This window comes from Cucumis melo, chromosome 12 (assembly GCF_025177605.1).
Source record: "Cucumis melo cultivar AY chromosome 12, USDA_Cmelo_AY_1.0, whole genome shotgun sequence".
NCBI classification, from domain to species: Eukaryota; Viridiplantae; Streptophyta; class Magnoliopsida; order Cucurbitales; family Cucurbitaceae; genus Cucumis; species Cucumis melo.
The window spans coordinates 28,335,113-28,350,231 of NC_066868.1; the positions used below are offsets into that span (position 1 = coordinate 28,335,113).

Sequence of the window (15,119 nt, forward strand, 5' to 3'; positions counted from 1 at the left end):
AGTATGTGTTTTGGCTAGGCGACGTAAGGAAGGGTAGTGTACTAATTGTGCTAGGCGAGGAAGAGCCATGTGAGGAAAGGAAGTGAAAGGGTAGTGACTCATTAATCAAGATTAGTCAGCAAAAAATGTGTTGGATTAAAGTTAAGCATATTAGAGGAAATATTAAACCTATACGTGTTAGACTAATAGAAGGAGCTGACAACTTAAGATGAGTTTGAGGACTAATCCCGTTTTTGATTAGTAAAAATAGTCCTTATGAGTCTAAAGAAAAGATACAAGGAAGTTCTAAGTGTTAAAGCTCTGCCAAGAGAATATCAAACAAGAAGAGGAGAACTTAAGTTAGCTTAGGCTATAAGAAAGGGGTTAGGAGGAAGTGTCTTAGTTCAGTGAGTGATCATTCCAAAGAAAAAAGCAAAGTTCTAAATTTCCTTCATGTCATGTTATGTATACTGTAATGCATGTTGTAATCCTGTTTATAATTTATATGAAAAGCATGACGGTTTTGGAAGTACATTTACGAGTTAAAGTATGCATTCTTGTGATGCTTGTATGCAAGTAAACCAATTCCTATCATTAGCTAGCTAGTATGTGCACATAAGAGTAATGGCAATCATGTGTTGAGTGGTCCGAACGGTGAGAAGGTGGCTGGATGTGTTGAGAGGTCTGCATTCGAGTTGATCGCCGAAGCAACTGGAATTAGACGAGGTTCCACAAAGGTACGGGTGGTGAAATGAGAATCATCACAGTAGTCTTTGCGTTAAGGAGGTTTAATGTCTAAGCAAAAGAAATAAGTAGAGGCTAATGTAGTACTTATTGTTCTCAGCGCGTGTTGAGGCGTTGAGAAATTATGACACAAAGCATGGAAAAATTTATGATAATACTTCAAGATATGATTTTATTAATGAATACGGGAGCCTTTTATAGGTTAAAAGCTTAACAATAATTGGTTATGAGTTAGTTTTTTGTGAGCTAACTTTGTTATGAGTTAGTTATTTTTGAACTAACTCAAGATACAAGAATAATAAGCCTAAACTAAAATCAAGAAACTTAAGAAACAGCTAAAGATGCATCAAGAACCTAAAGAAACATCAAGAATCTATGATGTTTTTTATGCATAAATCCTCATAGGGTTTTCCTAAAATGTCACTCACTAAGCATTAGGCTTACATTTTAAGTTTTCCTTCCCAGGCAAGCAACGCAAGGAGGCCGTGTAGAGTACGCGAGTCGCTGGTTGTGCCAAGCGATAAGTGTTGCGCAAGATGTTGAAGTTTTAGTTTGGTTTCTTCTAAGTTTTGCCCTATATTTGTATCAAGTTTTAAAGAAGAAATAAAGATGTTAAGTTTCTCCCAAGCTACAAGTTGTTGCATTTCCAATTCGCAAAGCACACTCTCTTTTAAGTAAGGACAAGTTAAGCTTAAGTAAAGAGTAGTCGTTCTGGCACTGCATTTAGAGGTGTTGGAGTCGCCCAAGTCACATTAGCGCCCAAGAACGTGGGGGATCCGTTCCAAGTGGGGTCATGACACAAATAACCACGATTCAACTTAATGGAGACAACTTTCTTCGTTGATCACAAAGTGTTAGCCTGTACATTCGTGGACAAGAGAAAATTGGCCAAATTACCGGAGAGAAAATTGCCCCAAAACTAGACCATTCTTTGTTTGCTACATGGGATGCTGAAAACTCCATGGTTATGACTTGGCTTGTAAACTCTATGGTTGAAGACATCAACTGTAAGTATATGTACTACTCTACAGCCAAAGAATTGTGGGATAGTGTGACACAAATGTACTTTGATTTGGGCAACCAATCATAGGTATTTGAGTTAAATCCCAAATTAGGAGATATATGTCAAGGAGATAACTCGGTGACACAATACTTTCACTCCCTAAAAGGATTTTGCATGACCTGGATCTCTTTAATTCATACAAGTGAACATCTGCAGATGATCAAAAGCATTACATGAAAACTATAGAAGACGGTCATATTTACAAGTTTCTTGTTGGCCTCGATGTTGAATTTTATGAGGTTAGAGGTTGAATGCTTGGGAAAACCTCTCTTCCATCTTTTTTTTTTAAACGGAGACAAGCCTCTTTATCAATAATGGGAAATGAGACTAATGCTCAATGTACAAGATAATTATACTAAGAGCAAAAAGAAAAGACAAAAACTACCAAACAAACTACCCAAAGATGATCTCATCCAATACAAGGAAAAAAGACCAGAACAAAACAATCACAAAGAACAAGCTAAAAAGGTGAAATCCGACAGAAAAATGAAGTTAAAACAGAACCAAAACGAAGAGATCTGAATACAAAGTATAACGAAATAACTCTCTCAAAAGGAAACATTTGAATCTAGAGACTAGCAAGAAAAAGCAGTCAGCTATCTCAGAGCTATCATGCCAAAGTGGTCCAAAACCAGAAGGGGCCTGAAAAAATCTTTCGAAATATCGGCAACAGCAAAAGGTTGTACTTCCTTTTGCAACACCTCAACACCCCATGTTGAAACTTCAAAGACAAAGATTAATGTTTCAAATGGAAACACATCCCCCAAGTGTGCAGAAGTATAAAAGTATTCACCAAAATAATTCTCCCGTAAGCCACTCTAATAGATACCAGCACCTTTTTCGACCATAACACGATTCATGATGAACAAGATAATCTCAGAGAATAGGATTGAGAAATATTAGGCAGCCAAAGTTTCTGCAATGAAGACTTCCAAAGATGAGTTGCACGAAACATTAACATTCTCTCCAACTTCTCTTTCTGCTTTCTCTTACTATACTGGAATAAAATTGGGGGACTAACAACATGGAGGGCTGAACTGCTAATTTAAGCCAAAATAATTCCACAATCATTGACTATTGGCAACAAATCCTTCGACAGATCCATGGTAACTTTATTTGGAGAGAAACCTTCATCATTAAACGGAGCATTAAGATCCACCCCTTCAATTTCTAAGTTTAATTTAAGGTCAAACACGCTGAAAGCACCGGCTGATTCTTCCCTACTAACACTTAATGGAGAAGAAATATCAAGTTGGTTCTTGAAAGAAAAATTAGCTTTGCAAGGGGAGCCTCGCAGAATAGAAGCCTTTGTGTTAGTGATGGTGGATTTAGAAAAATTGAAAAGTTCAAATGTAGAATCTGCATTTACTGACCAAATGAAGCATTCAGGGGCCTGAACTTTAGAGTTGTATACTTCCAGCAGATCTGGGTTTTTATCAGAAATGGAGTGCTTGATGGGATGAATCCGAAGAGAGTCCAAAGGGGAAACTTTAAGGTCACAAACCCCATTTAATTCAGATTATAGTAGAGCAGTCCAAAACATTGTTGAAGGAGGTTTGCTTGCGGATATAATGTTTGAGAATTTTTGGAGCATGAGAGGATTTACTTCCTTCGGCACATATGAAACGATGGACCCCTGCACTAACAAAATTTGAATTTTCCGTTTTTGGGGCAATCTGAAACGTTTTTTCCTTAGAAGTGTTAAGTTGTCAACAGAAACTTTTGGACAAAATTCATAATTACTCTTATTGGAAATAAAGTGGGCCTTTTTTTCATTAATCCCCTCACTTAATGACTCATTTAATGACTCTTCGGCTACTAGAATCTTAAAATCTGGATTAATAAAGTGGACCCCACTGCCTTTTTTCAACGGTTGTTAGTCTTGGTTTCGGTAAAATTTAAATTAGGAGCCTATTCAGTTGCCCACGTAATTAATTCCCCTTCAAACTGAATGCCGGCCACTGTCTTCTTCTCCAGCACCGACGGGATGGCCGGAAATTTCTTAAGAATTTCAAATGGATTTCTACCTCAGGGAAGAACTGCAAACACTGATTTCGAGACTTTCGGTACTGATGGAAAGGAAGAATGATCAATATCTTCATCAAGCAAAACATCTCTAACTCTCAAACAATCAATAGAGTTATTAAAATCATTTCATAAGGAAGGAACTTTGGAGGTAGGGTTTAGGAATTCAAAATCTCCAAAATGAAGGTAGATATTTCTGCATTTTAGGTCAGTAATTTCAATCGTGGATGGCACAAAACCACATAAATCCTTCTTAACTTGAATCCGAGCTTCACTAACGTTGGTTAAGTTCAAAGTTTCAAAGGCTATATCCGTGAGACCTCTAAAATGATCCCCAATAACCTCAAAGGTACTTCTACACCAGTAATCCAAAGGGAGGTTTTTAATCTTGAGCCAACCGCCATAGCCTTTTTGAACAAGTGGCCAGCTGTGTTTGAGGTTATCCCATCTTTCAATTTTGAGATGAAAGTTTCCCAACGTCTGCCATTTACCTTCCTCACAGATGAAGTCAAATATTGATCTTTGGTCAATGCTAATGAGGGCATTCTCATCATAAAGAGGATTTAAAACAATTTTCGTTTGGAAAAAAATTTCCAACCTCTTACGGATCAGTCTCCAATTGTCTGAGACAAATAATTTTGATATAATCTATAGATTTTCAAAATTGACCTTCACAACTTCATCGTTCAATCAACCACAGCTTCTGTTTTGGAGGGGAAGAATGGTGGGCTTAAAGCTTCCTGTTTTGACTAGGAATCTAACCGATTTCCTTGGATTTAAACCTTGGAGTAGGGGAGATAGAAAGACTAGATTTTGTCATTTCAACACAACTTAATTTTCCTCTCATATTTGAAGAAGGGATCTTAGAGATATTATCAGAATACTATCTATTGTAATCCAATTTTTCGACAAATTTATCCAACATCATACAGAACAACTTCCAACCTTGCCGATCTTTTCCTAAGCACACTCTAATATTGAAAAGACCCCCTGAATATGGCCAGTGATCGCAACTTAGAATCCATCCAGACTTAGCTTGAAACTTCGAAATTCTCAATCTTCCTTTGTCGATGTCCCTGAATTTCCTAAAATGGTTGTCCACCGAAATTCTGAGTAAATCGATTATTACTGACCAAGTCCATCTAAGTTGGCTATAAGAAAGAAAGATGGTTCTGCCGGCTTCTACATCTTCGATAAAGCAAACATCTTCCTCTTTCTAAATGCAATAGTGTGACCGATCTATTTTGCAACTAACAACCTCCATGTTGTGTTTTGAGAATTAACGGAGAGATCTGCTGAGAAACCCAACTGCCGGAGAGGGGAGGAGAGGAGGGAGGAGAAAGGAGAGAGGGGAGAGAACTTACCTGTTATGTTTTAAACAAGTTTGAAGTTTTTCTCTTCCATCTATTAAGGATGTGTTTTCTAAAGTTCGGGGAGAAAGCCGCAGGAATGTTATGATTGGAAAAAAGCCTATTAATTAAGTAGAAAGTTATGCGTTGATGACTAAACAAATAGCCATGAAGGCCTCCGATCACTTCAACAAGGCACATGAAAAGCCTCGAGTCTAGTGTGACCATTCCAATTAACCTCGATATACACGTGAAATCTATTAGAAGCTTTATGGAAAACCTGCGAATTGCAAAAGTACTAAGAAAGGGGAGAGAAATTCCCTCCTACACACCTTAAATGCAAATGTTGGTGATTCCAACCTGTTTAGCAAGGGGAAAATTGATCAAATCTTGAAATGGCTAAAAACTACTTAATCTGGTAATCCTAGTGTTTCCTTGGCACATTCAGATAATTTTCCTTAAACCCTCTCTTGCATAAACTCGTCTCCATAAATTATAGATTTTGAAGCCTCTGATCATATGACCAGTTCTCTTCCTTATTCGCATCCTACTCCCTATATATTGCAATGAAAAAATTTGCATCACCGATGGTAGTTTTTTTTTTAAGGAAAACAAGCCTCTTTTATTAAGAATAAATGAGGTAGAAGCTCCTAGTACAAGAGGTTTATACAATGAGCAAAATAAAATTTTGGATCAACAGATGCACTTTGGACATCTCAACTAGGTTGATAACCTCTTAACATCCTTTGTGTTGATTTCTTGCTTTTATTTTATTTGCTTATATTGTTTTATAGTCCTAGCTTGTTGTATTATTGTAAGATTTATCATTTATCTTGGGCTGTATCTTTTGTTGAATATGATAAGGACGCTACGGGCTATCAACCTAGTTAAGATGTCCAAATGCCTGCTAATCCTTTGGTCTTTTTTGTTTCGCTCTTTGTATAAACCTTTTGTACTTTGAGCTTTATTGTTAACAATAAAGAGGCCAGTATTCTTAAAAAGAAAATAGTATGTGTTTGAGGTGTAAACTAATTTAGTTTGAGAAGGAAATAGTAAACACTGTAGCAAATAATGAAGGTAAAATAGTAAAAACTGTAGCAAATAGTAAATATCATAGCAAACGAGGGTTGTAAGATAGTTTTGACTGTGTATCTAATTGGGGAGTACAAAATAGTATTTACTCTATGTCCAAGTGTGCCTCCTAGTCCTCTCTCTCCCCCTCTCCTCTCTTCTTCTTTTAGGTTTCTCTATTATCCTCATTGTATAATTTTATTGTACTTTGAGTTTTTGTATTAATAAAGAAACTTGTCTCCTTTTCAAAAAGAAAGTATTTACTCTAGCAAGAGATGGTTATTATAGTCTTAGCAAAGTCCTCGCCTCAATGCCCCCTAAGTGTTTTGAGGTTTCCCCCTTCATTTAAATTAATCCATGAAATTTATTCTCTTTCTCAAAAAGATAAATAAATAAATAAACAAATAAGAGGTCTTGTAGTCTACTCCTTGCCCTCCAAAAAGGAAATTCCCTGCTCCCAAAGATTGAATATTGAAAAGAATATAGCATGTCCCAAGGAGAGGTCGTAGAACCGTTCAGAAATTGGACTATAATTGAAAGTCCAGCAAGTTTAGTTGTTTCATTCCTATTTAAACATGTGTACTCCATTAAATATTTGCTTCAGATTTTCATAAGCAAACACAATCGAGCACCAAAAAAAATGTTGCCATTTAACAAGCAACATTTACAAAGGCTGAGAAAATTGTGACCAAACTACCAGCATACCGGTGATAAAATTTGTTTGAGAACATGAGATACTATCACATCAACAGGCTGAAGATCGGCCACAGCAGCACCAGGTTCACCATGCTGAAACAAAACAAATATCACTTAAAACATGAGAAATCATAAATAAAGATGATCATAATTCACAAAGACCCTAAACGTATTGAACCCAAGAGAAATGACTGGGAGTGAAGGGGGAAAAAATATTGAACGTCAGATGAGGAAACTTAGTTCTGTTCTGTCCTCAGTCATTGTTATAAGGAGAGTACACGTTTAGCAGAAGAAGCACCGAAGAAAGAGATAAGATAACCCGACAAGGCTAGGGATTACAGAAAAAAAGACTCCTGGAAATGCTTTAGTTTTAAAGATGAGATAACTCAAACAATAACTTACAATTCCAAGACCAAGTTCCATTTTCCCTGGGCCCAGACGATCTGATGTGACCTGGCCAGGCAGTGTGCAAACTGACAATGCAACTCCCATCGTTCCAATCATTTCAGCTGCATGTTTTGCTTCTGTGGCGACATCTAAAAGAGAAAGCCCCGCTGCAGCAGCAGCTCCAGCAACCTTTCCTCAACACAATGCAAGGAAAAATAACGTAAGCAAAAGAAGTAGTTGTTCCTGTCTGAATACTCGGGAAGCAGTGAAACAATAAGTTCAGTGCTTAATTATTGAAACTCAATAACACAATCTAAAACCGTCAATAATGGAACAAAAAGACTGGTCAGAGGGTCAGTGTAAGGGACCTAGTTAGAGATAAATGGGGTTACTAGAAGAATATTAGTAAAGAGTTTAGAAGTGGAATATAGGTAATTAGATATTAAGTCTGTTGGGAATTTTAGTTATAAATAGGAAAGGGGTTGGAGAAAGAGATGAAGAATTTTGTGGGATTTCCTTGAATGGAAATTCGGGAGAGTCAAGCCCTCTCGAAAGGCTAGGATTACATTGTTACTCGTTCTTGTGATATTATAACATATATTTCAATATAGTTTCCATATTTGATTGTTCTTGAGTTGTTTGTGTGTTCTTGAGTGTCTCTTGTTAGGTTGGGTACCTAACAGTTAGCTTCTTACTACGCAGACTTGATACACAAGGAAGTCTGTGCCTATCTACAAGCTCAACAGGTGACATCAAAGCAGATAGTCTCTCTCTCCACCGATATTGTTGATTTTGGTTTTGTTTACACTGTTCTGCTATTTTTGTTATGAGCATTCTAAAGTAAGTGACGATTTTTGTGTTTATTGCACAAAAAAAAGCAGATACTTATCCACACACAAGAGAGAGGTAGAGAAAAGATGAGAAAGCAAGCATCGTGTTAAACAGTATCAAATTTAAGGTCAGACCTATTAAAAGCAAGATCTAATCCTTTCTTTTAAGAAAAAAAAAATGAAAACTGGTGAAGATTAAAAGTCTTGGAAAATTATTGGAGAAATTCTTGAAGTAAAAGTTTTATTGAATGTGAATAATGAGTCAAATGTTGGCAATGATCCTTTTAAATAAACCCAAAGGGAAAAGGTGGTTTTACACCTAACTACCTGACAAGAAATAAGTGGGTTTTCCATGCAAAGCCTTCGACATGGATGGACCATTTTGAATCTGCTGGCTTGAATGCAACATCGTGCTGCTCCTGATTCAAAATCTTTCAGGATTACTCTCTGCAGGAGACTTTGCTGAACTGGCCAGCCTTCATATCCCCCCACTTTGATGCCTTGGGCAACATGATCTTTGAATAGCCTTTTGCTTCTACCGGATCCTAGAATAAATGAGAACTGCTTTTCTAATGTATTTTTTATGAATTTGTTTTATGTTCTGTATAGGCCGACTACTTTATTTTGGCTTTGTATTGGCTACTATCAGCCTAGAGGAAGGATAATTTTTATTTCATTTTAGCTTTGTGGATATGATGAGGGCGCTAAAAGGGTATCAACTTTGTTGAGATGTCCGGGTGCACCTGTTCATCCGTCTCTCTCTCTTTCTTTGCTCATTGTATAACCCTCTTGTACTATGACCTTTTGTCTCTCTACTTTTTTTTTTTTTGTGTGCCTGTTGTTGGGGTTGTCTCTCTATATTTAAACATTAATAATATTGAGACTTGTTTCCTCTTAAAAAAATACCCAACTACCTAACTAGCTATCCAAACCTAACCTCCTTTAAATAGATCTCTTTCTTTGCTCATTGTATAACCCTCTTGTACTATGACCTTTTGTCTCTCTACTTTTTTTTTTTTGTGCGCCTGTTGTTGGGGTTGTCTCTCTATATTTAAACATTAATAATATTGAGACTTGTTTCCTCTTAAAAAAATACCCAACTACCTAACTAGCTATCCAAACCTAACCTCCTTTAAATAGATCCAACGGATAAGAGGTTTTGAAAAAAAAAACGGAAACAAGCCTCTTCATTGATATAATGAGTGAGACTAAAGCTCAAAGTACAAAGTACAAAGTAACGAGTCAAAACACAACAAGATCATAAGAAACAAAAAGGACCAACCCAAAACATCTGAACCAAGAGAACAAGCTAAACCAATAGGAGAAAAAAGCAAACCAATAACAACTCCCGAGAAGCCCTAAATAACATGTTGGACATTATATTAAATTTATCTTCGCCTACTAGCTTAAGCGTTTGAATCAATTGGTGATATAAGATGGTATCAAAGCAGGTGGTTCAGGGAGGACCTATGTTTAAACACTTGCTATCAAAGCATATATAAAAGTCTTGAGAAGTAAGCAAAGCCTGAGGAATTAAGTAAAGTTAAGTTAATTACTAAAGTTGCCCTTTGTAGGAAAAGTTGGAAGAATCATGTCATGAGGAAGAGGACGTGAACGATTAGGGAATAGGTCGCATACAACAATTGAGCCCACTATGGACTCAGAAGCTCAGTCAGTAAACTTAGATCCTAGGAGAGTGATGGAAGAGGAATTATATGATCAAGTTGCGCAAAGATTAATAGATGGTTTGTCAAGAGAGCCGAAGAAGAAGTATGGAACAGAACAGCTTAAGGCGTTAGGAGCCAAGGAATTCTCAGGAATAGTGGAACCAAAGCAGGCGGAAAAGTGGTTAAGGACGCTAGAAAAGTGTTTTCGAGTTATGCAGTGCCCCCAGGGGAAAAGGTGGACTTAGCAGTTTTCTTGCTCCAAGAAGGAGGAGAAGATTGGTGGGCATTGGAAGAGAACAGACAAAGCGAGGTAAGCTGGGAAGAGTTTAAGGTAGCGTTTATCATTTTCGAGCAAAGAAACACAGTTTCAATCTTTTGGAAAATGAACACCCGGATTAGGAGTAGGATTAAAAGCTGGATGGATGAAATTCTGAGAAGGCATTAAAAAGGTTGACCAATCAACAGAAGGAAGAAGCTAAGCACGCAATGAAACTTGAATAAGCACCAAAACCGGCTTGTGTTACTAACACTATGAAATGAAGAATCATCCAAAAACAAGATTGCATTCTGCTATCAAGGACTTCAAATGTTCAGGAATACCACAAGAATGACTTTGAGATAGATTATCCAAGGACAACTGAATATTAACCAGATCTTCCTCACACTGAAACAAAACATTCAGATATGCCTCAACTGGTTCAATTTGTCTCTTCCTCTCATTCTCAACCCACTTTTCAAAATGATCAACTTCCTCGCTGTTACACTGAAAGGGGAATCAATGCGTAACTTTCCTTTCCTGTTAGATGAAAAGCTCGGGGTATGATTTGGAACTCTCTCTAAAAACTTTCACCTTCGAGTTCAGCAAAGAGAAAAAAGAGTACTTGAATTGGTGAGTATGGGAAGCTTGAGAATTAGACCTGACAACTTGGGCAGGAACTTGCAATTGAGCGCACGTTTCTTCCAACAGGATTAATTTCTGCAATCAACTTTGCCTTGGAGCTTTTCTTCTTAGTGTTCACCTTCTTTCTGTTCCTTCCAACGTAATGCTTTAGGAAAAGGTTGAAGGGATGTGAAAATACCAGCCTCTGAGTTGCGTTTAGACCCTAATCCAGAAGTGAATCTAGCTGAAGAAGAGGTGGCAAAAGAAGGAGAAGTCGAGAGGGAAGAGGAGAAGCCACTCGAGTGCTAAACGACAGGCTGGATTCTGTTGCAGCAAAACCTACTGATTTTGGATTGGTTGAAGTGGGTCTTCATGCCTTTTGGGCTTCCAGCTTGGGTAGAACATCTGGAATTAATTTTGACTTTCCTTTAACCAAAATAGGAATATCAACATCTTTGCTTTCTCTATCCTGCTCTCTACAGCCTGTCATAACATAAATATCAGAGGAAAAGAAAACTATAGGAGAGAGAGGAGACCGTTGCTCTTCATTGGAAAAATTCATCCTTGAATTCTCATTGGAATCTGAAAGGGTCACAGCCACCTCCTTCTCTTTCCTCATTAATAGTGGTTCTTCAGCTTCCTTTGATGCGTTCACACCAGACTGACTTTTCAATGTTGAATCTTTTGCCGTGGATGAAGAACTCTGATGAGAGGAGGAAGAATCTCCGGCCATCTTTCCCTTTGCTTTCTTCTCTTTAAGGTCCGTGAATGGATTCCTTGCGAATCCTGGTTTCGACTGATCTGAATTTTAAAATGCCCAATTAGACTTCAAGACATTTAGATCAGACCCTTATCTTTTAAACTTAATTCAATCTTCCTAAATCTATCGGGTTGGAGACGTCTTTAATGAATAATGCTTCTTGGACAATCTTTGGTTATTCAAGTGCTTCAATATCTCCCAAGTTAAGAAAGAAGTTACCACGGTTCTCATCTTTTAATTCAATTGTTGCTGAAATAAAACCACAAAGGTTTGATTTGACTTATATTTTGCTTAAGAACAGTTGATCAAGTTCAATATTTCTAATCATATGGACTCGAGCCATCCGAAATAAGCTCCAATTGCACTAAAAACTTCCTGCTCCAGTAATCTAGAGGTAGGTTCTTAATAGAAATCCATTCTCCAAACTCTTTGACAACAACCAGTCCAATATGGTTGAAACTATTCCATTTTTCGAAAAGAAATGACCAATCCTCGGCCATTTTCCTAGATTTTCAATCAGCTCTTCCAAATTTCTTTCTCAGATTCTGATGATAGCCTTGTCCACGAAAAAGAGGATTAATGGAAACTTTGGTTTGGAAAAATCTTCTAAAAGTTTTTTAATGTTGTTCATTGAAAACGAACAACCTTGATATAACCCACAAACTATTAAAGTCTTCCTTAAACACTTTATTATTTTTATGAACCCAATAGGAAGAAATGTTTTGATTTGATGATGACAAGGTGCTCTGTTTTACTGGTGCAAAAACAGAGGCTTGTTGCTCTGCAGGTTGGGTCATTACTCTGAGTTTGTACTTTCTTATCATTGTCCGAGTAGTCCATTAGATTCTCCCTTTCTTTTTGAGGTATCGCTGAAAATTCTATCATACCCACCCTTGTTGATTTCAAAGCAAATTCCATTTCAATTTTATTTAAGAAACCTTTCAACATTTCGTAGAACAACCTCCATTTTTGATACTATGGGCCCATCGGGACATGAATGAAGGTACAACCGCCGCTTGCAGGCCAAAACGACACATCGCAACACCCAACCTGAAGTATCTTTGAACTTTGAAATTTTGACAACCCCCTCATCGTTTTTGGCTTTTCGAAGGAAGAAGTTAATAACCTGCCCTTGGAGTAATTCAGAAATCCTTTTCACGCCTAGTCAAGGTGAGACTTTTCCTTCCTTCTTTCGTATCATTTTGTACATCGAGCATTAGTCTCATTCCATTATCTTTAGGAGGAGGCTTTTTTCTTGTTTCAAAAAAAGAAATGAGTTTAGACTATAATCGCTAAAAGGTAGAACATTTTGTATATGTTGTTATCGAAACATTTAAATTTTAATCCAAAACTAATTTTGAATCTAGGTAACATTGGTCTGCATGGAAATCATTAAAATAATGAATAGACAATACAAAAATGATGACACAACTAGGTTGACATTCCCTTAGCACTTTCATCATTTCCAGTAATAGAAGAGAGCCAAGACCCGACAAACGTAAGAGCCAATACAAACCAAACAAAAATCTAAATCCCCTTATATATATACATGCACACACAGACATATATGAATGCATGCAGTTGCAGAGAGAGAAAGAGAGTACAAACCTTGTGAACGAGTATAGTCCCAGCCAATCCTCTACGGCCGGTTATACCTCGAGGTGGAGGCAAGGCACAATCATCCCCAACAATAACAGTCTTCCAGGTCAAACAAAAAATAGTTACTTTTTTTTTTAGATGGCTACTAAAAATCATAATACTAACTTCTTTAAAATAAAATGTTAAATTTTAATTCTATTACTGCTTTTACACTTCACCTTGACCAGAAGAAAAAATGTGAAAAGTTACCTCTACTTTATATCCTTCAGATTTTGCTTGCTCAGCAGCCAAACCAAAATTTAAACGGTCACCAGTATAATTCTGTGAACATTAATATCAAAGCACTTTCTATTAAGGTGCAAAGAAAAATATAAACAAGTATGCAACAAGGTTACTGTGTTAAAGCATAAGATGAAGAAATAATCTTCTATGATTCTGAAAATAAGTAAATTTGTTTGTCCGTCATCCCATGCTTTTTTACACACAAATCCTATTTTCAATGAACAACGAACCCTAAACACCTAAAATGGTTGAACCATTAAAGAGATCATGGAAGACTATTGAAAAGAAGAAGACAAGGTAGATGTGGAAAACCCTAGTACAGGGAGAAAAAACCACGATAAAAGCCGCTCTTGTTATTTTCTAATGAATTCAAAAGAGTACAAGAGTAAGAATTTATATAGGATAAAATAATCCCTAACAAAAAAGGAAATAAAACTAGGGTACAATAAATTACACAAATACCCTTGGGGCTATAAACACTCCACTAGACCCTAATTTCCGTCACTCCCCCAAGTTTTTTTAAAAAGGAAACAAATCTCATTTATTAAAAAGTGAGGCAGAGGACAAAGTACGAGAGTTATACAATGAGCAATTAAAAAACTAGGGATCAGTAGACGTACCCGGATATCTCAACTAGGTTGACACCTTCTTAGCGTCCTCATCATATCCAAAAACAAAGGTAATGAAATGACATAGAGCTAATGAAAGTGGTCGAAAACATTAGATCTTTACATCGACATCCTTTCATGAACAAAAGACTAAAAGAAAAATCTAAACAGGGCACTTTCCTAACTCTCCTTTGCTGGACTCAAAATGACTAAACAATAAAGGTTTGCCGCTTAAGATGAATGTCTTATGAGGAAAAATCCTGGAATCCTTTAACCATGGAGCACCAAGATGAAGCATTTAAACGAGTATACTCAAAGCGATCAGACCATACTAAAGCCATAATATGGAAAACGCGTTGATTTCTTTCAAACCAAATTTCTACTAATAAAGCATTGACTGCATTGCACCATAGTATTAATGAGGTTTCTTTAAATTTGGTCCAGAGAGAATTTGTAGCATATTACCTCTAAAACTGCCATAAAAAACCCATCTGAAATTAGAAATTTGCAGCAGCTTACACCAACAATTTGCTGCAAAAGGACACTCGAAAAAAAGGTGCTAAAGATCTTATTGATTCATACAACATAAATGACACATATGAGGAGAAAGACAATGAGAGGGAAGCTTCTTTTGCAGTGTAGAGGCACAATTTAAATTCCCTTGAAGCATAATCCACACGGATATGTTAACTCTTTTACGGCTTTTAGTTTTCCAAAGCCCCCTGAATAAAGAAGCATCAATAGGAGAAGCAAACGATAGATGAGTAACCAAGGATTTAACGGTGAAGCAGCCATTTGGTTCTAGGGACCAAACTTTCTTGTATTGGTTAGAATTTATCATTTTCCCATTTAAGGAAATCATCAGTGATTGAAAGTCAACAAACTCCTCGTTCAATAATCTTCTAAAGTAGACCGCTCAAGAACTAGTTTGGCTATCCCAGTGCTCAGAAATCGACCCTTTAGGCAAAAGCGCAATACGAAATAATCTAGGGAACTTGCTGTTTAGGGGATACTATCTAGCCATGGATCATTCCAAAAGAAACATTCTCCTGCCATTACCAATTCTAAAATTGGCTAGAGCTTCTATCTTGCGCCATTCCCTTGAAATACCAATCCACGGGCTTCTCAAACTCAAAGCCTCCTTCCCTATGATGTGCCAAAGGAAGGGGTGGGTGTCAT

The 15,119-nt window shown here is 37.0% G+C and overlaps 1 protein-coding gene across 5 annotated transcripts in view; it reads right to left on the reverse strand.

Moving 5' to 3' along the window:
* LOC103492190 (putative 3,4-dihydroxy-2-butanone kinase) overlaps nt 1-15,119 on the reverse strand; it is a 40,939-nt gene that overhangs the window by 17,394 nt on the left and 8,426 nt on the right. For all 5 annotated transcript variants that reach the window (XM_008453577.3, XM_017043978.2, XM_008452851.3 and 2 more), the window contains 4 exons: nt 13,300-13,371; nt 13,060-13,149; nt 7,330-7,503; nt 6,937-7,020 (listed from right to left, as the gene is read on the reverse strand). In XM_008453577.3, the coding sequence (XP_008451799.2) occupies nt 6,937-7,020; nt 7,330-7,503; nt 13,060-13,149; nt 13,300-13,371 (420 nt within the window). The remainder of the gene's footprint in view (nt 1-6,936; nt 7,021-7,329; nt 7,504-13,059; nt 13,150-13,299; nt 13,372-15,119) is intronic.